The 24883-nt window shown below is 35.3% G+C and overlaps 1 protein-coding gene across 1 annotated transcript in view; it reads left to right on the forward strand.

Annotated features, from left to right (window-relative positions):
• The window catches only part of ESR1 (estrogen receptor 1), a 121605-nt gene that overhangs the window by 89704 nt on the left and 7018 nt on the right, over positions 1-24883 (forward strand). Inside the window, 2 exon segments of the mRNA XM_065732177.1 lie at positions 8522-8660; positions 24309-24442. Coding sequence (XP_065588249.1) covers positions 8522-8660; positions 24309-24442 — 273 coding nt within the window.

Raw genomic sequence — 24883 nt, forward strand, 5'->3', positions numbered from 1 at the left:
GACTTCATGAGAGAAAGCACAGCTCTCAGTGATAAAGGAACCCCTCTTTCTGTGGTTAAAGAATTGCCTGAGTCTTAGATATCCAGGTTACAGTCCAGGCATGAATGGTAGTTAACATGTTTTAAGTAATGAGTTCTGTAGTGCTGTAGGAAAGTGTTGTTCAGTAACAAACATTTGTGTTGCTCTTTCGAAGTGCTGCTTTTTGAATAGAAAATATATGCATATATTTCTGATTGCTTTATAAAGACAGCATGATAAACTTTTGCTAGTAAACTGGCAGGCAGCCTTCACTAATAATAATATACTGCTGCTACTACTGCAATTATTATTATTATTATTATTATTTTAACAACTTTAAAATGAATTGTATAAATTAGGAAAGATGCTTAGGTCTAGGAAGTTCAAATACAGGCAGTTACCTTTCCGAGACCATTGACAATGTTAAAACCATTGCAGACAGGTTTTTGTGCTCACAACTTGAAGTTTTCCCTCCACACTAATTTGGTCACACTTTATTTCCTCTACCTCTTTGAAGAAAGTTCAGTTGTTCTGATTTTACTGATAGACAATAAAGAGATTTTGCACTGGAGTTCAAGAAGGCTTCTCTATCACAAAGATTTTGTGGCTGAAAAGATTAGAGAGTGTGCTAAGAGCCTGTCACACCTCAGTCCTAATCCTGCCGCCTCCTGGATGGGGCACTTAAACCTCTTTGTGTTCTGTCTATAAAATACATTTAATAATACTTAATGGCTTTACTGTCCTTTGAAAATGCAAAGAGCTATGTGAGTGCTGATTACTTTTATTGTGTTCCCTGATGGAAGGGCTCAAAATATTTGTGTTAACTGGTGCTGCTAATGCATTTTCTGGAATAATCTTAGTTAACAAAGTGAAACAGTTGCAAAATAAAAACTGCATTAGCTAAGGTAGAGGTGGTGACACATGCAAACAAGGTTGGGATGTTAAAGCAGTTAGCCTTGCTGGCTCTGGTGGTGTCCTACACATTCCCACAGAATCATTTCAAATATTCTCATTAGTCTGATAAATGATTTTTTTTTTTTATTGTCACAGTGTGGCATTTAAGTGGTAGCAGATTGACAAGCTCCTAGGAATGGGATCATAAATAAACGTGACAAATGTAACACCTGCAAGATCCCTATCTCAAGCTATGTTTATGGCTTTAAATTTTGATTGTTGTATAGAAATTGGTTTAGAGTTATTCAAATTTAACAAGGAAAAAAAAATATATTTTTAAAAGAATTAGCAGTAATTAACAACAGATGCTCTTTCCTCTGATCTCTTTCATTTCTGACAGATTTTTTAGGTTCAGAAGAGACAACCTGTAAAGTTGGATTGGCATTTTGATATATTATAATTACATAGGCAATGGACATAGAGAATTATGAAAGCAACTACAAAGTGTGCCACTTGCTCAATGTTTGCCTTTCAGTTTTCTCTCAAAAATCTAACTATTTCTTGTCAGTCCCTATCAACAGAAATGAAAGTAATGTTCCTTTAAAAAAAATGACTGTACAAAACTATTTTTTAACAAAATATTTGAATTAAAAATGTTGGATTTTTAAGCTTTATGATCTTCAGTCTTCAAAATACATCTTGATTTGAAATACTTCAGTTGTATAAAACATTAAGGCAATCTATCCAATCCATTCTCTAAATACTCTGAGGAAGGAGAACTTAATAAATGTTCATTATAATTTTGGAATTTATAATTTCAAGATCTATGGAATAAAGTAGGCATAAGCAGCATTACAAAAATAGCTTTGTGAATGATGAGGTTGATGGAAAATACCGTTTATGATTCTCTGTCTCACTTCTCCTTTTACTCTTATTTGTCCTGTTGTTGTCATATATGGGCAAGGCTGTTGTTTATGATCACAGTGCAAGTTTCAGACACATTTTGACTGTATTAAGTACTTTCATGTCTTAGCCTTAAGGGTTGAGAGTTCTGACGCAAGCCATGCAAGTTCAGACCGAACTATGCTAGATAAATGCATAGACGTGGTCTCACTTCTTTTCTTGGAGAGACTGAGCATTGACATTGGTGGCACTACAGCAAGCACAGATTTCTCATTTTGACTCAAGAGTGATGGCTGAACTATTGATTTTTTTTTTCTTCTTAGGTTGGGAGAAACAAATGTTGTTTTGCCATTTTCTGGGAGTTTCTTGAGAGCAGAATTTGCAGTAGGAATTACTTCTCTGTTTGTCTGTTTCATTTGTGCAGATATTTTTGCTTTATTGAATGGTTGCTAGCTCTCAGGTAGCAGCACTTGTCACTACTTTCCTGCTGTCTTTGCCAACCTAATTAGTGCTTTGTTCCAAATGTGCTTTATTATATACAATCATTGCGTAGCTGAAATACTGTACTGAACTATATATAACAACTTTTTTCTGTAGCAACTACTTTTCCAAGTACTAAAGTAAGACAGAAAAAGAAACTGGTTAATGTATGCAAGTATAAGATGTGGTGTAAGAATGTTCCATCTTCTCATGACATTTTTGTAAAGTATACTATGCTATATATTTTTTAATATAAGAGACTATTAAAAAATCCTGGTGCTACAAAGTCAGAACCTTTCCAGACAAGTGAACAGGAGATTTAGAAAAGATAACATTTGGAAACTGAAGTTGGGTCAGCTGTTGTTCAGTGTGTAAGTTATCTGGAAAAAAGAAATGAATGCTGTTGATAAAAATTGCAGATGATACGAGTTGACTAAGGTGATGAAGATGAACTTGAGTTAAAAAGCATGCTGTCCTAGTTTCACTATCTCCAGAAGACAGTAGCTGAACTTAATGCTCAGAGATCAGCATGAATTCAGCAATGAATAGGGTCTTACTTCAAAATAATTAGATGTGCCAAATCAAACTTAGTGTTTTCAGTATTGGTTTTTTGTTTGTTTGTTTTTCTATAATGGTAGGAGATTATAATTTCCAGTACTAATTTAGAGTATGAAACTTTATACCATGGAGTATTACAGCCACAGTATATAAAAAAAATCTGAAGTAGATTAAAGGTATACATGGGTTTAAAGTAGCTGGAAAAACTTTGAAGGAAGAAAGTTTGAGGGTTATTAACTACAAAAAGACTATCTCTGGCTCTGGAAATCTCTGAGCTACATACTACTCGAGCCCAAGAAATCTTTCTCTAGAAACATGACCTTATGTTTGTCCTGCTGTTTGTTCTGCCATAAGCATCTGGTATCAATTGCTGTTGTAAATCGGATACTTTGCTAGATGGGCCTTTGATATTGCTTTTAAAAGCTTTTTACTGCTTTTGATTTACTTTCTCTCAAAGCACTTTGAGTCAGAGTCATTCTTTATAGAAAAATGTTGTTTACTGCCTTGCAAAAATTGCTTGAAATTTATATTTCAGGCACTCATGGTAGTTAAGGCATATGGTACAAACATATAGGTAGAATTACATGGAAAAAAAAAAGGATTACTGATGTGGGAATAGAAATAGTCTAGACACTGTAGAATTGTGTCATAAGAGTCTTAGTAGAAGCTACAAAATGCTGATAATTAAAAGATCTCCAAATGTTAATAAATACCCATGGAGGCTGTATTGTTGTAGGGTTAAATCTGCAGTCATCAAGTCTTAGAGAATGTTAATTATTAGGTGAATTGTTTCTGACAACATCAAATGCAACTTATTAAGTCAAAAGTCATTAAGCTAAGTTGTGAATTTAATAATTTTTAGATATCTGCTTGGTGCAATTTTACATATGTATAGAATCATGGAATGGTTTAGGTTAGATGAGATCTTTAAGATCACTTAGTTCCAACCCCCCTGCTAGAGGCAGGAACACCTCCCTCTAGACCATGTTGCTCAAAGTCCATCCAGCCTGGCTTTGAATGCTTCCAGGGAGGGGGCATCCTCAACCTCTTTTTATAGATGTTCTTCCATGGACTTGCTGTTTCTTCCATTATTAACTGTCTGGAAGAGAGATATATTAAATGTTTGCACTTATATGGCACATCCTGCTGCTTTATATTAGCAAGTATAATGAGTTTAGTTTCAGTTTTAGGGTTTTTGTTTTGTTTTTTTTTGTTTTGTTTTTTGCACATAATCAATTTAATTACCACCTACTCTTAGCTGAATGCTCAGAACACCTTTCTGGCTTTTCAGAAGTTCAGTTTTCCACATACATACAAGAGCTCATGCAACAATTATTGTGTTCTGAGTTGGCAGTCACTCAAAAGTACTGTTCATTTCTCTGGGAATTAAATAAGGATGGTCTAAACAAGGCTTTTAGTCCATAACTCTTTTGCTGCTGGCAGGCATATGACCTGTGAATGTCTCAGTGTAGATTTTGGCTGCAAAAGGGTTTCAAACATATAAAAATCTCATGCAGTTGGTCAGTCTGGTAGATGAAATCAGATAAGGGTTATATATATTAGCAACAATTGATTTGTCACCAGCGCAGTGAAGGTCTTTCTCTTTCCTTAAAGCACAGTAATAGAAAATTCAGAATTCAACATTTTCTTTCAAAACTTGTCAGCATTAAAAGAACACTGATATTTGGGAATGCAGTGCATATCAATACATAATTTTGGTAACATTAAAGTGCAGGATGCTCTGAATGATGAAGTGAGTAATGAGTTATTCATCATTTAATTTAACCTCTTGAAAAATTATTCTGAATTATCTTGCTTGAGCAAGAGTGTGTCTTAAACATAATAATTAAATCTTGATTAGCATTATGAATGACATCAAATTCATGGAACATTATTATGCTGCTTGGATAATAACCTACTTCTTTTGTCAATAGCAGTCCCTTCATTTTCAGTCTGCCTTGGAGCATGTTTAAGTATGAGCCTTTGTATGTTGTGTCACTATCTTTTGTAATGTCATTTTCTTTATGTTTACACAATGCAATGCAATCCGTTAACCTCCCTAACCAATTTGGCTTAAAGTGTAACGAAGTTCCTGGTATTTCTCACTAGAGGGCATGTTTATCAATGCTTTATCATTTTGACCTTTTTTTTTGTTGTTGTTATCATTCTATCTAATTTCTCATCTTCCAAGAATGGTTACCAGAATCAGGTAGCACAGAGGTAATTTAACTTTTTTTATCTCTTGGACTTTCCATGTTTTTTTATTAAGTCCTTGTCTTTGTAGATGCAACTTCATATTGGAAAAATTTTGTATTATTTCCAAGATCTCTTCAGAGTTGTTACTTTTAAATTTTATATATAAGCTTAAAGTTCTGGGTTTAAAATTTCTCTCTTTTCAGTGGTATTTTTTTTATCTTTTAATCTTTTTTCCATATGCCATCACAACAACTTGATTACAATTTTTGCTTTTTCCTATATAATGATTAAAAAAAAAACAACAAACAAACAAAACAACAACAACAACAACAAAACAACAACCATGACTAAAGAAGTAAGCTGTCTGAGGTTCCTCAAGAAATACTTCATTACTCTTTTTCATATATAATTTAAAATATTTGAATTCAGTTAATCTATTTTATGTTTTTATGAAAATCTTTATCTTGTTAACACCTGTTTCATCAAAACTACTATTTTTATCAACTAAACTTACAATAAAAACCTTCAAGTTGACTTGATAAGGTTTCTATGAATTACAGTTGATGTACATCATTATATTACAGGCTTAAACCTTCAGCAATCAAGGCTTTTGTGTTAGCTGTTTTATTGTAGAGTCCAAAGATATCGAACTGATGGATCATTTAATCCTCTAAAATAAAAACACATCACTTTTCTTTTTCACCCTAATTTTCTGAATCTTCATTGAAATAACCATTAACATTCCAGGTATCAAGAATTTTGTTTGCTGATTCTTGTAGGACTTTTTTATGCAAAGTTTTGATATTTAGATACTTTAAAAGATTTTATCATTGCTATGAAGTATTTTTCTGTTCTCAGAGCATGCTAACAAAACATCCCCCCATTTGTAGATGAGTGAAGTGTTTTCTTTTTTACTCTTTTCTCTTTAGTTTTTGCACAGATCACTTAACCTCTACAATCTGAAGTTTTGTATGCAGGCCCAAGGAAAAATAGTGCTAGTAAAAATCTATGACTTAAAGGATTTGAGACAAAGTATGGTAAAAGCAAGACCAAGATAGCCTGAAGAGCTAACTAAAGGGAAGATGGAGAACTATACTGAAAAAAGAATCTCCTTATATAAAGATCTTTCCTATCCCTAATCGTTCAGTGGCTCTGTAAGCTTCTTTTCGGCTTGAAAGATGTATATTTTATATTCCTTTTCTTTCTCTGATTCTATTAAGCTTAGCCACAAGTAAAAGGGCTCCTGTTTTGTATACTAATGACATGGCTAATCAGATGTTTTAAGTTCTACCAGGTTTGTTAGTTTTTGCTTGTTTTCTGCTACAGCAGACAGTTATTGTCTTTATGCAGAGATACAACAGCAATTCAATGGCTGTTGATGTTATCCTTAAGGTTTTTTTTTAAGTTGACAAAAAAGACTAGTTAAAGGTAAGTTTGTTCTTGCACCTAGATTGAAATTAGACTTAAGTCATGACTTTTATGACAAACATTTCTGCATTCAGCATATTGTACAATGGCAACAAGCAGTTCTTCTGAAATAGTAAAAAAAAGTCTGTTGCACAACCATGTGAAACGATGGCAGCATTTGCTACCATGATATCAGTGGACTGATGTCCACTGACTGCCAGCTTCAAATACCACAATGGGACACATGTCCCTGCATTGTTGTGGTTCTCTTCAATCTCAGAGAAAAGCATTATATTATGTGCTGTCATACCAAAGGAAATACTAAGCAAGAAAAATAATGTTGTTTGTTCTTCATTTATAAACAACTGTTTCTTTCTTCTAGTTTCATTCCTAAGTGCTTTAATCAATGCTTTGTAATTAATAATGGAACTATTTTAAGTTTCCATTTTACTGATTCAGGCTGTCTGGTGACTCAGGCAAATGCTACTTCACCACAGCAACATCTGAAACTTATCTGTTACACTGCGTTTGGTAATAAATGGAAAAATACAAGAAAAAAAGAAAGACAAAGCTTGATTTTCTTATTTTCTATTTAAAGAATTACTACATTCATAAAAACAGCAGGTAATGCAATTGGCTAAATCCAGTCTTAGTGATTGATAGGTGGGTTTTATTCAGAAAACGTCTGAGCTGTTTAATTTTTTTTATTTTTTATTTTTTGAATGGTTGTGTATTAATGGACTGAGTAGCTCTTAAATGTTTTCATTAAAAATAATTGTACCATCAGTTCTTCTGAAAAACATATTTTCCAAGTTTGTGAATTCCTTTTTTATTCTTTCTTTGTCATATTTAGATCTGTATTATATTCGACTTTGTATAATATTCAACTTTGGAAATGTCTTTTTTATTTTTTCAGGATAATACTTGAGAGAATGTCAGGGTAAAATTACTTGCAACTGAGTCAGTATGTACCTCTAGTGAGCACAGAACAGTAAAACAGAAACATTGTCATTTAATGGGGTTATAGTTTACTCTGTATCTTGTCCTAAAGACAAATAGAATCAATTGTATCTGAAAAAAAAATAAATAAATAAAACAAAATAAAAAATAAATTTCACACCTAACACTGAGTAAAGGATAAACAATATCAGTCTGGAGGGACTTTCTACACATTCCACTATTAGCAAGATCATATAACTAGAGAAACTTATGCTGTGATACAGTAAATAATGTTATGCAATTTTCACTTCATATATATTCGGAATAAAAGTAATGCTCTTGAAGAGTGGTATTCTTAAAGAAAGAATGATATTATCTATTCAGTGAAACAGACACAGGAATGATTATTGTTCTTTCATATTTGAATTTTGCATTGTTGTAAGCCACCTCATTTTGCATTCCTTGCTTCTAGCACTGCTGAAATACAGATTAAGAGAGGTAATCTCCTTCCTCTAGGTGATATAATCCAATATATACAAGAAAATACCTCATCAAAAAATTCTAATTGTGCTTTGATAAGCATTTGTTTTCTGATTTATTTGAAATGCTGTGTTAGGCCTACTTCCTTGCTGTACTTGCAGTATGATGAATGGTTCACAAGTCCGTAAAACAGGGTTTTGTTGTTAAAAGTGTTCTGAGATTAGTTGTTCAGATCTGTCCACCTATTTTTAAGAGGCATTTTCCCATTTTTCTATCATCATGACCCAAGAAATATGAAACTGCTGTGAATGGCTACTCCTTTGTTGCAGTGTGAGGCCAGCTTCCTAGGCTGCTGGTAATTGATGCAGGGATGGCAATGCTCAGCTGGCTCTTGCCAAGCACTTGGGACAGGGTACAGTCAGGACACAACCAGGGAGCTAGAAAATGTTAAACATTTTGTAGACTGGAGAAACAGTGGACCTTAAAATACACAAAACTCAACCAGAACATTGAAAGATGAAATCTGTTTCATTGCTTTTTCTTCTTGGTTATCTAGTTTCAATGTACTTTTTAACCTGGTTCTCTGGGTGATGTTATTTCGTTATAAAAGTGGAATATTTTTACAGTTTGCTATTTATTCTTTCAGGATTTGTGGATTTAACACTCCATGATCAGGTCCACCTACTGGAATGTGCCTGGTTAGAGATACTGATGATCGGCTTAGTCTGGCGCTCCATGGAACACCCAGGAAAACTTTTATTTGCACCTAACCTATTACTGGACAGGTCAGTCTCTGTACTACTGTCAATTATTTAACTAAGTTAATTTGTTTCCACTGCAATCAAATTACTTTTTAGTTTTTAGTCATCTCATGGATGCTACAATTTGATGGTATGTCATAAATTAAACAGGATGGGCCTGTAAGGGATCATTGGAAGAAGAACTCTTAAAAAAAAAAACAAACCTGTAAATGTTCTGGTAATGTATTAGTCAAGGAAAACATCTGAAAGTCACCTTAAGCTAAGCTAAATTTAATTTAATTTAAATCAGGAATGCTACTCACTTTAATCCATATAATTATTTATCTAAAATACTCATAGTATTAATTTAGGATTGGTTTATTCAAGCAGTCAGCCACAATTCACAGAATCACAGAATTGTAGGTGTTGGAAGAGACCTCAAGAAATCATTGAGTCCAACCCCCTGCCAAAGCAGCTCCCTAGCCAAGGTAGCACAGGTAGGCGTCCAGGTGGGTCTGGAACGTCTCCAGAGAAGGAGACTCCACCACCTCTCTGGGCAGCCTGTGCCAATGCTCTATCACCTTTACTGTGAGGATGTTCCCACACACATTTGTGGGACTTCCTATGCATCAGTTTATGGCTGTTTCCCCTCGTCCTATTGGCACACACTGCTGAGAAGAGTTCAGCTTTGTTGCTTTGCTTCCCGCTCCTTAGGTATTTATAGATCAGATCCCCTGCGAGTTGTCTTTTTTCAAGGCTGAATAGACCCAGCTCCTTCATCCTTTCCTCATAAGGGAGGTGTTCCATGTGCTTTATCATCTTTGTAGCCCTCTGCTGGACTCTTTCAAGGAGATGGCTGTCTTTTTTGTACCGGGTAAAAAAATTTCTCCAGTCCATCAGAGTTAAAGGTGTAACCTGCTGTCCTAACTCTTTTTAACCAGTCTTACTGAGATGCTTTGGGTGTTTCTAAGTGAGAGATAAAAATATGTGTCTCTGCCATACAACGATACTCTGGAATTTATCTGGCAGTCTTCATAAAATCAAAGCAGGAATTCTAGTTATCTCAGTTCAAAATAAGTCATTAAAAATTTCAGCCTTGAGAAAGTGTGTTGAACAGTGAGAGGGGATTTGACAGAAGATTGTGGCCAGACTAGGAAGAGTTGGTAAGGATGGAAGAGTCATCTTAACTATTGGTAATGCTTTTCTTTTGAAGACACCAAGATGGCAGAATTGACAGGAGAGAGCTTATCTGCAGGCTTTGGTTACTCCAGTGCAGAGCAAGAGTATGGAGTGAGGCAGTTTGGATCTAACCATGCTTCTGATCTCGCCAGTGAGCTGCAGCAGAGGGACTGCAGCAAAGAATCAAGGGCAGTGCCTTAAGCATCAGCAACAATTAGTTGGGTGAATAAACCTAAACTTTTTTTTATATCAGAAAACTGTTTCTCTTCTAATTTACTCTCTCTCTCTATACATTTGTACCATATGAAAGCAAATATGCTATTAAAAGCTACTACAAACTGCAATTTAGATTCAAGAAAAAACTAATCTGTTCCACATCTCATAATGTATGCTGTGAGAAAATAACTTCTAACTGAAGAACAGAGCCAGAGTACCATTTTTAGCTAAGAAAGAATGCTAGGAAAAATTTGAAACTTTGGTCTTCCTCAGCTAAAAATCCCGTACTCAGAATAAAATGAAGTTTGAGCAGTTGATTCACACAGCTTAATCTCTGCTAGATAAAAGGAAATAATTTCATTCAACTGGAACTGCATATTACATTAGAGAAGAAAATGAAATCATTTTCAAATAATAAGAAATGTGTTTCTAAGGCATCATGTACTTGCTTCACTCTACTTGGTAAGAAGTACACTTGGGGTGTTCTGATATGCTAATTACTTTACTGTTCATATCATAATTATAATATGATATAATTATCATTATTATATAATTATCATTATTGCCAACAATAATTTTATGCAATAAACTGATTTAGGCAAATTTCCTTTTGAGAATGTTATAGGGCAGCTGTATGTTATTTGCTAGATTTGAGAGGGAAGGACAGCAATGATTCAAAGCCTGAGTCAGTAGAGTCCTTTCTCTACAGCAACTGTTTGGGGGAATATTACAGGAAGAGTGTAGAAGTTTTTGCTGTTATTTAAATAATGAAGCAATCTGATTGAATGGCTAAAATAGTGGAAAAGATAGATGTAGTAGAGAAATTTTCTTTCATCTGTGCTTCTCTCCATAACCTTTAGCATGTTCTTTACAGGAGTTGTGCTCTTTTTCAATGTTTTCATCTATTGCCTTCTGCTCTGAATCCCTACCACTCTTACCCTGTTACCAGATCTATGCAGTAAAAGCATGTGCAAATGCAAATTTAACTACTGGCTATAATCCACAGTCTTTAACTACAAATATTAAAACCTTAGTCTGTCTCTAGCCTATGTTTTTGTGAACTTAGTGCAAGTTCAGTATAATTAACGTGGAGCTTCACAACACAACACTCTTCCTCTGCCTCTCTGATTATTCAGTGCCAGGCATCCTCTACAATTTGTCAACTCTCTCATTTTTTGCATTCAGGTTTATCTTGTATCTGACAGATTCTTTGTCTGATAGATGGTCATTTGTGTACATCTGTATGTAAAGCTCAGGTCAGTTCAAGTTTTATTACAGCAACATTTTCCATCTTGGCTAGATAAATACCGTCTTGCCTGGATCATATCTGTCTGAAATGCTATAAAAATACCATTCCTTCTTTGCCTTTTTTTTTTTTTTGAGTAAATCTAATTTTTGTTCTTCCAGCTTACTCCTCCTACTTGGATCATATTAAACATCAGCTTGTCTTTTCTCTGAAGATATCTTTCTTTTTCCATTCTGTGGCATTCTACTTGTTACATTTTCATATTAAGTACATCTATGATTTTCTTATGTAAATATTCACACTTGGAAAACTCCTTGAAAACACCTGTAAAGCAACCCTTTGTTTCTTAAAATTTTGCTTTGCCTGTTATGCACTGTTTTATGCATAACAATTAAGTATGTTTATACTACTACTGCTTTGTGTACGGTTGAGTATCATCACATTATCCCTTTCTATTCCTACTTTGCCTTGTAATTAGTTAGGACATTCTGTGATGTACTACACTCTTTCTTATTCAGTTAATGCATTGCCTAAACACTTGAGTCTTGGTTCAAGATCAGGACTATTATCTGTCTGCCAATCACTTACAGTGAGTTCATTTTGACAGTGTATAATTGATCCTATTATATTGGCTCAAATGACAATAATTACAGACTAGAAAATTAACTCCCAATTAGGAACTACAGTAACACACTCACAGAGCTTACATTTAATGTACAGAATCTGTTGCAACAAACTAAAAGAAGCCCAGGATAAATGCGTATTTTTTATATGCAGTATTTGAAAGGTAGTGTCTTGTATGAGGCAAATCTAGGAGTACAGATTGCAAAGGGATGAACCAGATGTTTCCTGTCTGGAGGGTTTCCAAGAAGCTAGACCTTAAAAATGTCATCAGATTAGGGCTGAAAATTGTCAGTCCTGACAATAGGCTGTTTATAACTTTGAGGAAAATGTAATGTTTCTCAGAAATAAGAAAGAGTTGTATACTATTATATTTTTAAAACATTTACTACATGGAAATATCACACCGATCAGCGATTGCTTAAAGTTTTGAAACATAAATCTAAAGAAACTCATGGTAGAAACCTAAATTGCTAACCAAAGTAGGTGACTTCTCACCTGAAACATCCTCAGTACCAGCAAAATGAGAAATACAGTGATGCTTTTTAAAGGCTGATGGAACTTCAGCCCGGTAAGCCTGGTGACCATTCCAAGGTACTGATAGGATGCAGTCTAAAGAAGAGAATTGGTTGAGGGTTGAATAAACATGACATAGTGGTAAAACGTTTTGAAAGGAGAAGCTGTGTATCATAGCTATATGGGAATTCGGTCAATAAATTTCCAAGCACGTGGACAAGGCAGATATATCAAAAGTTATTAAACAAGATCCAAATTTATTGTAGACAAATGTAAACTGACACACGTAGAAAGAGAATAATCCTAAACGTCATACAGTGCACCCTGAGTTATCTTTCCACCTTCCTGTTGCAATAGTTTTATGAAACCAGCAATTCTTTGCTCACTAGCTGTTAAAGACTAAGTAGAATGTAGCTCCCATGCAAACCTTGGTACTCCACTGTGTAAATCTATGCCTTTCTGATTTTCCTTATTTTAACAGGAGTATTGAAAAAACAGACAAGGTATCCATTGAGATTGCATAGGCAATCAGACACAGATAAGCTCTGAGTCAAAGAATAACTAAGTAGACTGACTTCTCTGTCTGTGAAGCCCAGCTGAAGAGGGAAAATGAAATAGAGATAAGAATCATATGAAGCCATGAGCAAGTTGAGAAAAATTATGGGAATCCATGAGTTACTTCTCTTCCAATCTAGCAGTGGAGATATTCACTTGAAATTAGCTGATCTACATGCCTGTACACTTAGCTCCGGGATGAGTATATATTTGATATGAACCAAACCTGCTGTTCACATCTTATGTTGATATATATATATTTATAATTATGACAAACATTTCTTGAAAATAATTATTCTAGAGTGATAAAAAGAAAATCAGTTAAATATAGTAAATATTTGTAGTTTCTAACAGGTTATTTCTGTCTTTTTATGGACGAATCATGTTGACAGTTATTTTATTTGGAAACTGCTTGCATCCTCTTCCAGAATTTGGTATTTTTTTTGTTCTCTTTCTCATCTGAAAAAAATTGAAGTATTTTCCATCAAGTTGATTAGTTTCCAGGCAGCTGTGGATCACTTCACACTGCAGATAGCATGGATATCATAAAACCTTAGATCATTCACTATATGAATTTGCAGCTGAATTAATGTTTCTTTAATGGGTTTCAAGGAATATTTAGTGTGCTTTGAATTTCTAGAAAAGGGTGTCAAGTGTTCTATGCAAGTAGTACACTCAGAAGATTGAATACAGCAGAAGAGAGTTAGGATGAATTTGCAATGTGTTTTGCTAGTCCCTCGCCTTCTAAAATGTTCCAGCTGCCTCCAGGCATCATACTTTTAATCAACCTGCCACTTAAGTAAATGGATAACTGTATCTCTCTATTTTTTTTTTATGTTGCATTGTGTGACTACAAATGCATTAGTTACCTTTGACTTTCTACTAGAAAAATGGAAGCGAAGTGGATGCAAATGCTTTATTCTGAACAATTCATTAGTGACCTACTGCTGTTATTGTTTCATAGGAAAAGACCCATGCAAATAAGATATCAAAATTTGCACTTCAAAAACCATTTGAAAAAAACACTTGTTTTTATATTAATTACATCTTTTATAGCAATAAATTATGTGCTGCAAACCCAGCTCAGTCATCTTGTCATCATGCTGCTTACGTATTAGAGCGGATTGTATCATCATGTAGAAAGCTAAGGAATCTCTGGAAATAATTTAATTTCTTCCTCGCCTTTTACTTTATTGTTAGGTTTTGAGATGTTTTACTTTATTGTAGATCCAAAAAATCTAAGTACATACATACATATTCCAAGAGACATAATTTAACATAAAAAATGCAGAAGGAATCAGTTGTGGTCACTATAAATGTGAATCTCTACTGGATCTTGGAAACAAAATCTAAAGAGTACTTAATTTTGTAATTCAGAAAACCTGGGCTTATGTTAGGAGAAACTCTTCCAGAGTTCAGGGAAGTGCAGAGTAATTGTCAAAATGATAAACTCATAAAAAAATAAATAAATTAAAAAAAACAAACAGAAAACAAGCAGCACTCAAAACAATAAAACACAAATTCAACCTCCACAGTATTATGATATTCACAGTTTAAAGTCTTTAGAAAAAGTAGTTCTCAACATGGTTTTGTAGAGTCAGAAGTTCTCAGAGAGAATGAAATCATTCTTCAATTTAAGATAACTCCTATTTCCTACATAACTTCTAATACCGCTTGTTCTTCTACTCACTCTGACCTTGGAAGTTCAGCCACTAGGTCTAGGTCATGCTGAATTGTGATGCTGATCTTTCCAAAATGAAACTTTCTTAGCAATTTTGATATAGTGAGAATTTTGAACTATTTTTGGCTTTAAGGTGTTCCGGAGTTAGTGTTGAGAATGAGATCTTCCTGTCAATCAGTATAACACATTTCAGCCAATTTACGTAATTTTATAAATCTAAATATTATATACTGCTAAAAAATAATAGTAATAGAAATTAATTTTCTTATAATAATTATAACAGTGTTTTTGATATTTTTCCTATCTTATTTGTGGGACCATTTAATATAACCCTCTACCTCAAAAAATAGAAAAGGTGCCTCAGTATTTGTCTATACGTTTCAGACTTGATTCAGAACTGTTTACATGTGCATGTACTTTTTTGCCTATGTAGAAGATGATCTGTCAATCTAGCAAGGAAGGACAGCCATGACTGCGTGATTCTGAGGGCTAGAGTATGGGGGCCAGTTCACTGTAGTGGCTGAGGGCTTGAGAAAGGGTGAACAGATCTCCTATTGGCCAACAACTAGTTGCACAACTGATGTCAAAAACAGGAGTTCAGTTTTTGTGATCATTGGACCTATTCTGAGGATAGCGATAGCTGGAAAGTAACGGGACCTACCTGCCCAAGTGTGGGCTAAGGCATTTTGTCCACAGGCTGGCCATCTTGGTTAGGGGAGCTTTAAACTGTGAATGGTGGAGATGATAACCAACAATCTAATGAGGAAGGTGGTAGACTAGGCTGTCAAGAAAATGCTTGTAGAATAGTATGGACAGGAGAGACCTTGGAAGTAGAACAAAGTCAATCCTAAGTGTTTGAACACAAATAAGGAAGTGTTTACAAGACAGCATGATAAGGGAAGCCATCATATATATTCTGTGAAACGAATGCAACTGGGTGCCTCCCTGGATGTGCTATGCACTAATGCATGCGGCATGGGGAACAAGCAGAAAATATCAGGGGATGATATGCATTTGCAGGGCTGGGAACACAGGGACAAGATGGAAGAGCTCACGAATCTAGAAAACTGGAGTGAATGGATAAAGGCTCATTAGAAAGGACAGTTTGGAACAGCAAGGAATGGAAGTTGTCCTGTGTGTGAATAAGCAGTGGAACTGCTTGAAGTTCTTTCTAGGGATGAATGATGAGCTAGCCATGGGTCAGGATAACTGTGCTTCTGGAAGGGACTACCCTGCAGGGTACAAGCAATCCAGGGGCTTTGTTGATTGCTTTGCTGATAACTTCTTAACAGAGATGTTCTGAGAGCTGATACAGGCAGATGCTTCAGTGGATCTCTTAACTACAAACAAGAAAGAACTGGTCAGAAGTGTGAACATCAGGGGCAGACTTGGCTGGATGAGATATTGGAGATCAAGAACCTGTGAGCATGATCACAAGCCCAGTTTGGATTTTTCAGGGTCTTGCTTGGAAGGATTTTGTAATATACAATCTCAGAGAGAAAAGGGATTCAGGAAAGCTGGATGATTTTCAAGGATCATCTCTACACTTAAGAATGGTTCTTCCTGACATGCAGGAAGTCGGGGAAAAGTGGCAGAAGGCCTGAATTAATAAATAAGAAGCTCATAAAGTAATTCAGGCATAAATAAAAAGTGTACAAGAGATGGAAGTAAGGTAAAGTCACCCAGGAGATGGGGCGCTCCTGTCTAGTGACACGTAGTAATGGCTCAGAGCTGCCTCACAGACTAGACATTAGGAAAATGTCTTTAATGAGATGATGGCTAGAAAATAGAACAAGCTTCCTAGGAGGATGGTTGATACCCTGTTCCTTTATGTGTTTAAGAAGCAGTTGGAAAAATAAAGTTAAAACTATGTGTTTTATCTTTGTTATTCCTGGAGCAGTTTGGCAACTGGACTTCATGGTCTTTGTAGATCTCTTCTTTCCTCCTCTTCCCTCTCTTCAGTTTCCCTCCCCTCTTGCTTGTTAAATGCAGGATGGTCTGAAGCCAATTTCATTGTGAATCGTCTTTTCCTTATCTTTTAATTATTAATAAGGCATATCATCGAAGAAAGGGGGAAAATCCTTAATTAGTTAAGTAGTTGTCCAAAGCTATTTGGCAGTATTTAAGGCATCCAATGGATGTGAATGATCTTGTCATAAAAACTACTGATGGAGCTTTCCTGAGAGAACAGTTTCTCAGGCTGTGTTTCACATTACATAGTCTTAGAAAGGATCAGTGGCTAAATATATAATGGCTACATATTCTGCCAAGATAGGCACCATCTACACTTAAAGCCTGTAGTAATACTCTAAAAGATAGAACATAAAAAAAATTGTTGAAATGTTTGTCAGGTATTCTGTGTTCCAGAAATAGCAATAGACATCATGATTCATCTCTGTCCTTTATCTATTCCCAGTCTTCTTGAATTTCACTGTCTTTGTCTGTATTTTAAAATCTATTTAAATCTCCTATTTAGTTTTTGAATGAACCACTCTCTTGATTGAATTTGCTCAAGAAGCACACAAGTTTCAGAAAAGATTAGTGAACCTCGGAGAATCTGAGTTGGTAATTTCATTAGTACTGGAAAAGGCAGAAATTGCCTATCTGAGCCTTAGACTCAAACTCAATTGTTGCTGTGTTGCTATAGAAGAAATAACTGTGACAAGTGAAAACTGCTGATGTTCATGAGCAACCACTTTTTTTTAATTTGTTTTGCAAAAGTGATAGTATCAACAGCAGTAAATCAACAGGTGGGTCACTTGATTGCTGCAAGGAAAAAATAGAAACATAACTGCACAGTTCAGTGGAAGAGAAAACAACCTTGCTTTTAGTGGTTCCTTTTGGTCCTGTCCGTTTTCCTCCCTCAGAAATATATTTGCAAGTGATGCTTCAGTTTTATTTCTTAATTGGAAGATGTCTGATTCAACAACTCCTGAAGAAAAACAAAACAAAACAACTTGATTCCACATTGGACTGTGCTAATTCCAGTCCAGTACTTCTCCAAATGCCAAGCTGGGAGTGATTCTCAGACTGTGATTCATGCATTGACAGCAATAGCACATATTTTTGAATAAGTCGACAAAAATATTGTATTTGTATAAACAACAAGAAATAATTACTGTAACAGTGCTGTAAATCAACTGAAAAGGACTTTAGTTAACTCCCATCCCCCAAAAAATAATAGAGAAAGGAAGCAAAATTAATATTTGATGGTGTATTTCTGAAAAACACACAGTCTCATGTAAACTTTCCTTCCTTTGATTTTCTATCCTTGCCTCTGGACAGATTAATACTTCTTCCCTGCTTATACCATGACTGAAAAATTAATGAATTAATAACATCCTAATTGAATATTAATGAAAAATAAGATATAAGAAGGATTTAATGCTTGGAAGCCATATGAGAATGAGCAAATTATTATGAATAGAAAGGAGCATACTTCCTTCAAGAATTTCTCCAAAATACAATCCAAGATTAAATTGATAAAAGAATTTTCAACGAGGAGAAAGTTGGGTTAACAATTTTTTCTTCTTGGTTTTGTACTCTGTGCCAGACCTTTGCATAAACTGAAGCAAAAGGGCTTTGATTCTACTTTTTTTTTAAATGACTGCACTGGTATAGGAAACCTTATTTGTTTGAATTCAAGATTGCTTTTATTCTTCATGTGCCTGTTGGCTGTGTGTATAGGTTGTTGGTTAAAAAGTTAAAGACTAGTAATAAATTCTTGCTTTTAGTCACACCCTCAGAAACCAGACTCTTTTAGGTTCTTCTCAAGCAATTCAGTTAGAAACAAAAGTATTGATTACAGATCATTGACTGCAACCTGCTGCTCATAGCAAGAGTACTGCTAACACCAGCAGTCAGAGGAGGCAGCCAACATCCTTCCTGACCTGAGACAGGACACAGGTAGAACACAGGTGAGGGCAGGACTACTTCTCTTATTCCAGACACATTCATCCTTACATAATTTGTAAGTAGTTTGCTTTATCCACAATGAGAGTATGCTGTTAGCTTTTTAAAAATTTCTTTTGGAACCATTTTCCAACAAGGTTGCAACTCAGCCCAGAATTTTGCCAATCTGAACTGATCCATATGTTTATTTGTTCTTGGGTGCAGGATTTTGTGATTCTCGTGGTTGAACTTTTTAAGTTTTCTGTAGTCTCTGTGGCACTTAGGCTGTGCTATGTAGCATCTTCCCTCCATTCCTAATTTTGTATCATCCATAAATATGAAGGTTTGCTTTTCATCATCATCCTTGTAATTGATAAAGCAGCACTGGCTTCAGAGTCCTGCCACACAGTAAGTGGTAATCCATTACTGCTATCTTTTGAGTTTGATAATCCACCCTATATTCCACCTACTTCTTTCTGCTCAGCCTTTACTTTCCTGGCTTACAGACAAGACTGCTGTAAACTAAAAGCCTTAAAAATTTGAAGTACTCACATGAATCATCCTCCCTTTGATCATTTAATGAATTATTTCATCATAGAAGTCAATCAGGGTGGCCAATCATGATTCAGTTTCATGGATTCTGCTTGATTTTGTCTGAGATGATAGGTCTTCTACTATTTGTCAGGGCCTGTTTCAATCTCTAAATGATAGATGTAAATAATACATTGGCCAGTTCTTTCAGTACCCTGAAATGAGCCTCATTCAGCTCCACAGATTTGAATTACTCCTCTATGTAATTAGTAACTCACAAAGGAATTCTCTAACCTATCAACAATCTACTGTTGGATGCATCTGTCCATCCCAGATTGAGCTGGTACATATAGAAGGCTGTCAGCAGTCTTTGCCAGTGATATCTGGCAAAAATGAAATATTTCAACTGTTTCTGTCAATTCCATGTAGTCAATCAGTGTTTTTTCCCCCTAGTTCATCAACTGTTCATTGTTGCTCAACTTCCATTTACTGCTTCATAAATCCCTTCTTACTGCTCTCTCTGTCCCTCACTAGTTTTAGCTCCAAATTAGTTTTGGTGTAAATTTTCAAATGCTTTGATACTCTTCTGCTGTCTGTTTTTAATTCTGCTATATGATCTTTTGCCTTTTAATTTATGGAGGAGTTGCTTGCTTAGCTAAGAGGATCTTCTGCTGAAATACTTGGTCCTCCTCTGATAGAATGAGTTTGTTCCTGAGCTCTCAGTTAGTTTTCCTTAAAATGTTTTCTAGCTCCTCCAGATGTTTTACCCTATCCTGGCTGTAAGAATATTCTACCTAGTCATTCCCAAAGTAAATTGTAGTACGAACTTTCAAAACTCATAGTTTTGTTGTTTGCCTTCCCAACCTACCTCTGTATTCTGAACTCAGTAACACCTGAAGGTTGCTGCAATCAAATCTCCTACCTGTGGCCACATTCACTAGTTGTTTCTTTTTCTTTATGAGCAGTGGATTCATGCGGCATTGCCCTTGGTTATCTGCACTAAGGAGTTAATTGTTCATACTCTACTTTTAAGATAGCTACAGCTGGTGTTCCTTTAGAGTCTACTGTGGGATGTATCCTATTAATTTTCTTTGTTAATGACCTGAAGGAGGAAATGCAGTCTTTAAGTTTTCAGGTGACATAAAATTTGTGGGAACAACTGATACACCGAGATACCTTACAGAGGAATCTAGGTGAAATGGAGAAATGGGATGACAGGAACCTCATGAAATTCAGTAAGGAAAAGAGCAAAATCCTGCACTTCTTACAGGCTGAACTTGCTGCCACTGTCCAAGCTGGATAGCAGCTTTGCTGGAGAAGACCTTAAGAATAACAATCTGAGATATGAGCTTAGTATTGCAGCATGGCAGCAACGAAGTGCAATGTTATCCTGGGCTGTATCAGTAGTTGCCAGCAGAACAAGGGAAATTATTATTTCACCTTTGTTTGGCAATCTTTAATCCATATCTGGAATGGCACATCCTGTTTTGTATCTCTCAAAAGAGCAAGGGTGTAAAAAAACTTCAGCAAGTTTAGGGGAGAATCGCCAGAGATTTGGGTTTGAGCCTTGTGAGGAGAAACTGAGAGAACAAAATTTGTTCATCTTGGACAAGATATGGCTTTTGGACATATCTGACAACCTTCTGAACTCTACACAGAGGTTATATCTTAATAAAGTTAAGATGACTGATAAAAGATTGAGAAACAGGAGTCAAAGCAGAAGAGGTTCTGTCTGGATGTAAGAGTGAAATAAGTAACTATGGGCATCATTAAAGATTAAAGAAACAGGTTTTGTGCATTCATCCTTGAATGTTTCCAAGACCAGACTGGGTAAAGCCTAAAGTGAGCTGGTCTGAGATAACAGTTGACCCTGCTTTGAACAGGAGGTTGGACTAGAGATATCCAGCCCTGGTGATGCTATGATTCTGTGAACTTTAGTAAAGTTAATGTACGTAGTGCTCATACTCAGTAACTTAAAACCTTTAATTCAAATTCACTTACCTTAACTTAGTATATCCTGATAGCCAGGTCTAATGAATTATTACAAGAAAACACTGTCATTTTGCAGTAAGCAAACCTTTTTTGTTTTGTTTTCAATAAGCTAAGAGTACACAGACAGCAGGATGGTGCTGATATAAGGATAATTAATACATCTGTTACTTAATTTGTACTTCAGGAATGTTATCCAGGCCTTCCTATCAATGGGACACAGAGCTGTAAAGATGTGATAATACTATCAGCTGATGTTAGAGAGTTAGAAGGCAATTTAGGAGAACTAGAGATTCCTATTTCAGATAGTGTTAGTTAACAAAGAAAACAAATGTTGTAGCCTAGATAATAAAAACACTTGATTAGAAGCCTTTATATCAAAGATGCTGAGCTCCTGCAATTTCCTGGAACTGTAGCTGCTGTCTAGCTCTGCAAATTAAACAGAAAATTCTAAATTGTGTCTGCACACACAAGATATCAATGAGATATCAAACTTCATCTAAATTATAGAACTCTACCTACAACACTACTTATTTATTTTGTGGAGTTTTTTGGTATCTCACACTCACTAGATACTGAAGCAAATATGATTAGAAAATATTTAGAATCTCTTGAATGTATGTAATTTTATTTATAATCTATCACATGAATTAAGCTGGGAGAAAACAACCACATGCAAAGGCATATAGGCTAAAAATTGCAGAACTAAAAATTTTTGACCATAAGTTATACCTGTTGGCAAATCTTTCTTGGTTGGAATATTGTATTTGTAAGCTGCAGTCCACTGAAATATTTTTGCAAAAAGTAAAAAATTAGTGTCTTTTCCATTTTATGAGATTCCATCATATATTTTAAAAGGTTTTATCTTATGAATAGATTTTTATTTTATTTTACTTTTAAATTCTTTTGGCTCTGCAAATTGCTCTGTGTAACTTTATTTATGTATTTTTAACACAGTGTTAACATTGCCTGGCAGTAGTTTGAAGGTTTATAGGAAGCAAGTATGTGCCTTAGCTGGAGATAAAGATTATAGTTTTTTTTTTTTAGTATGGGTCATTTGCCATATGATCTTCTGAAACTTCTCTTTCTACATAAACCTGAAGTGCAAAATTATTAAGCTAACCTCAGAAACAGGTATGATTTAAATTAGTACAAAACCATTAAAGTCTTTTAGTCCGGCAACACTGCTTAATTATATATGAGCGATTTTCCTCTAGTTACAGGAAAAATCATAACTGTTCCAGAAGCAGTGGAAAATTTCACACTTTATTTTTTAATAGAATTTAAATTTTAGCATCAAAGCAGATTTTTGAGGCAGAGGTAACTGTTCATATTTTTATTATTTGGTGCCTAATTTTGTTTGGTTTTGATTTGCCATCAGTACTACTAAGAACTTCTTTGCCTTTGTTCATTTTATTAACGTCCAAACAGAGGAGGAATGTAAATGAATCCAACCAGTTCAGGCTTTCAGCAGAAAAGTGTGGTTCTTTCTGAAGAGTTCCTCCCCTTCAACAATGAACATTATAACTGATAAGTCATCAAATCAATGAAAGCCTTCAAGCTAGAGGCATAACTGCAAAATTCAGGAAAGATGAATTCAGATACAAAAGACTAAGATAAGTCTTGTAGTTCAGCTCATCCTTGGAGCATTGTAAATGAGGTGCCAAAGGCATCACAAGCTTGATGTGGAACATTGCTCTGAGTCTGCATATCTGCCAATCCTATGATGTAAGCCTCAGCACAAGACTTTATATGCTACACTTATCATAGCCTGGGGGATCTTAATACATTAAATTATCAGAGTTACTGGTCATATCTCAAAAGCTGCAACAGTTTAAACCACTATTTCTTCAGCAAAATTATTTAGAGACAGAAAAGGTCGTGTAGATAGCATTGCTAAATGTTGTACCTTGTGGCAAGATACCTGCCATGCAATGAAAATCACAGTTCTGAGCTGAGCATGAGTGAAATGTGTGTGGAGAATTAGAGTGCTTGGTATGCTTCTGCCTAGTTGTTCATAGGGATGCGAAGCAAGAAGAAACAACCATCCCCCTTTATTAAAGTGCTTGTTCATTCCTAATCTTTGCTTTCCCAAAATTGAATCATCCCTTTCTCACAGAAAAATTAATGAGCATGTGCTGTTCTAACAGTGACTAGAAGACTTGTTCCATACTCCAAGCTTACACATCTTACTGCCTGATCCAGTGCTAGAACTCAAACCCCTGAAACTGGGGCAGGTGTGTCTGGGCCGGTAGCCACTGTTGCTATTGTCATGGTGAAATTAAGCAATGATTAATCTGTGTTTGTATTACAAGCTGTAATGTGACAGACATCTGAAATTTCCTTTGCATTTTCCTATAGCAACAAAATGAAAATTTCTGTCCCCTACCTAAAAGAGTAGTATATTTTTAATCAGAAAATCCAATCACTTGTTATGATTTGTGTTAAATTTTCATTCAGAAGGCCGTAATAAAACAAAGTATGTAATTTTTAGTAAAATGTTATAATATAAATGACCTAAAATTCCATGACCAGAAAATTTGCAGATAAAACTTTTATTAAAAATATGTATTGTACGGTCTGCATTAATTCTTGGAATGTGGGTTCAGTGTGCAAGATGAAAATGAGTGAGTGAGCATACCTGATGTTGTGAGCAGAGAGAAATGGTTCATTTAGTTTTATTTAATGTTGTAATGTAAAGGGTGAAGTTTTGGGTTTAATCACATAGAGTAGACTTCAGCCTCTTGAATGCTTCCTGAGCTCATAAATACACTTACTCTTTATGGAGATGTGATGCCTATTCAAAATGAATGGGAGACAAATGACAGAACATTTTAGATTACAAAACCAAATAGAAATGAGAACAAGATGTAGGGAGAAATGTTATACAAGGAATTGGAGCTATGTAAATTAAAGGAAAAAAAAAAGATGAGGATAAAAAGACAAGCAGAACACAAAATCAAAACAAAAATGTAGTTTTAAACAAGTTTTTGCTTGGTATTGGTATTGGTAGTGGTATTGGTCTCTCATGTTCCACCATAATAATGCCTCTTGCTCACAAGTTTCTGATTTGGGGATTTTTTTGAAAGACAGAGTTTATTTATCCACTCATTCAATACACCAAATAGACATAGACTAGAAAATCACATGCTAACTTGCACTCTGAGGTTTGGGAAACCTAATTTGAGGGGAGTGGTCCAGGGGAATGAAAATCTTATGCTCCCAGGCTAAAGCTGTGAATATCTCCTCCTTGATGGTATTCACACAGGAATCAAGGGAAATGTGTAGAGGGCATGGTGGAAATCTTTGACATGCTACTGGCTACTGCTGCTCGATTTCGGATGATGAACCTTCAAGGGGAGGAATTTGTGTGCCTTAAGTCCATCATCCTGCTTAATTCTGGTAAGTGGTGTGCTTTGCTGTCACTTGGGCAATTGTCATTGCTTCTGTATGTGGTTTGAGTGCTGCTTGCTTGTTGTCTCAAGTGGTGTTTCCATTTTGAGGTAGCAGCAACTGAAAGGGATGTCAAGACAGAGAAGGTACAGTGGTGTGCATGGAACCCAGCAAATTAACACCACCAGAGGTTGGTGCACTGAGTGGAGCTGGTGTGGAGGATGATTGGAGCTGCTGGGTGTTGAACGAGGCACGGGAGATCTTGTTAAATTTCTCTTTACAAGGCATCGAGGTAGCTGGATCCACACTGCAGGCATCCAGAGACAATGCATTCGTTTTTGTTTGTTTATTTATTTGTTTATTTTTAATGGCAAATTAAAGGAAAATAGTGGACAAGATGTATCTGTTTATTATTATTTAGATTATATTAATAAATTTTCATTTAAAACC

Source organism: Cyrtonyx montezumae, unplaced genomic scaffold (genome assembly GCF_038088225.1).
Source record: "Cyrtonyx montezumae isolate F1298 unplaced genomic scaffold, pur_monq_1.0 scaffold_0, whole genome shotgun sequence".
Taxonomy (NCBI): domain Eukaryota; kingdom Metazoa; phylum Chordata; class Aves; order Galliformes; family Odontophoridae; genus Cyrtonyx; species Cyrtonyx montezumae.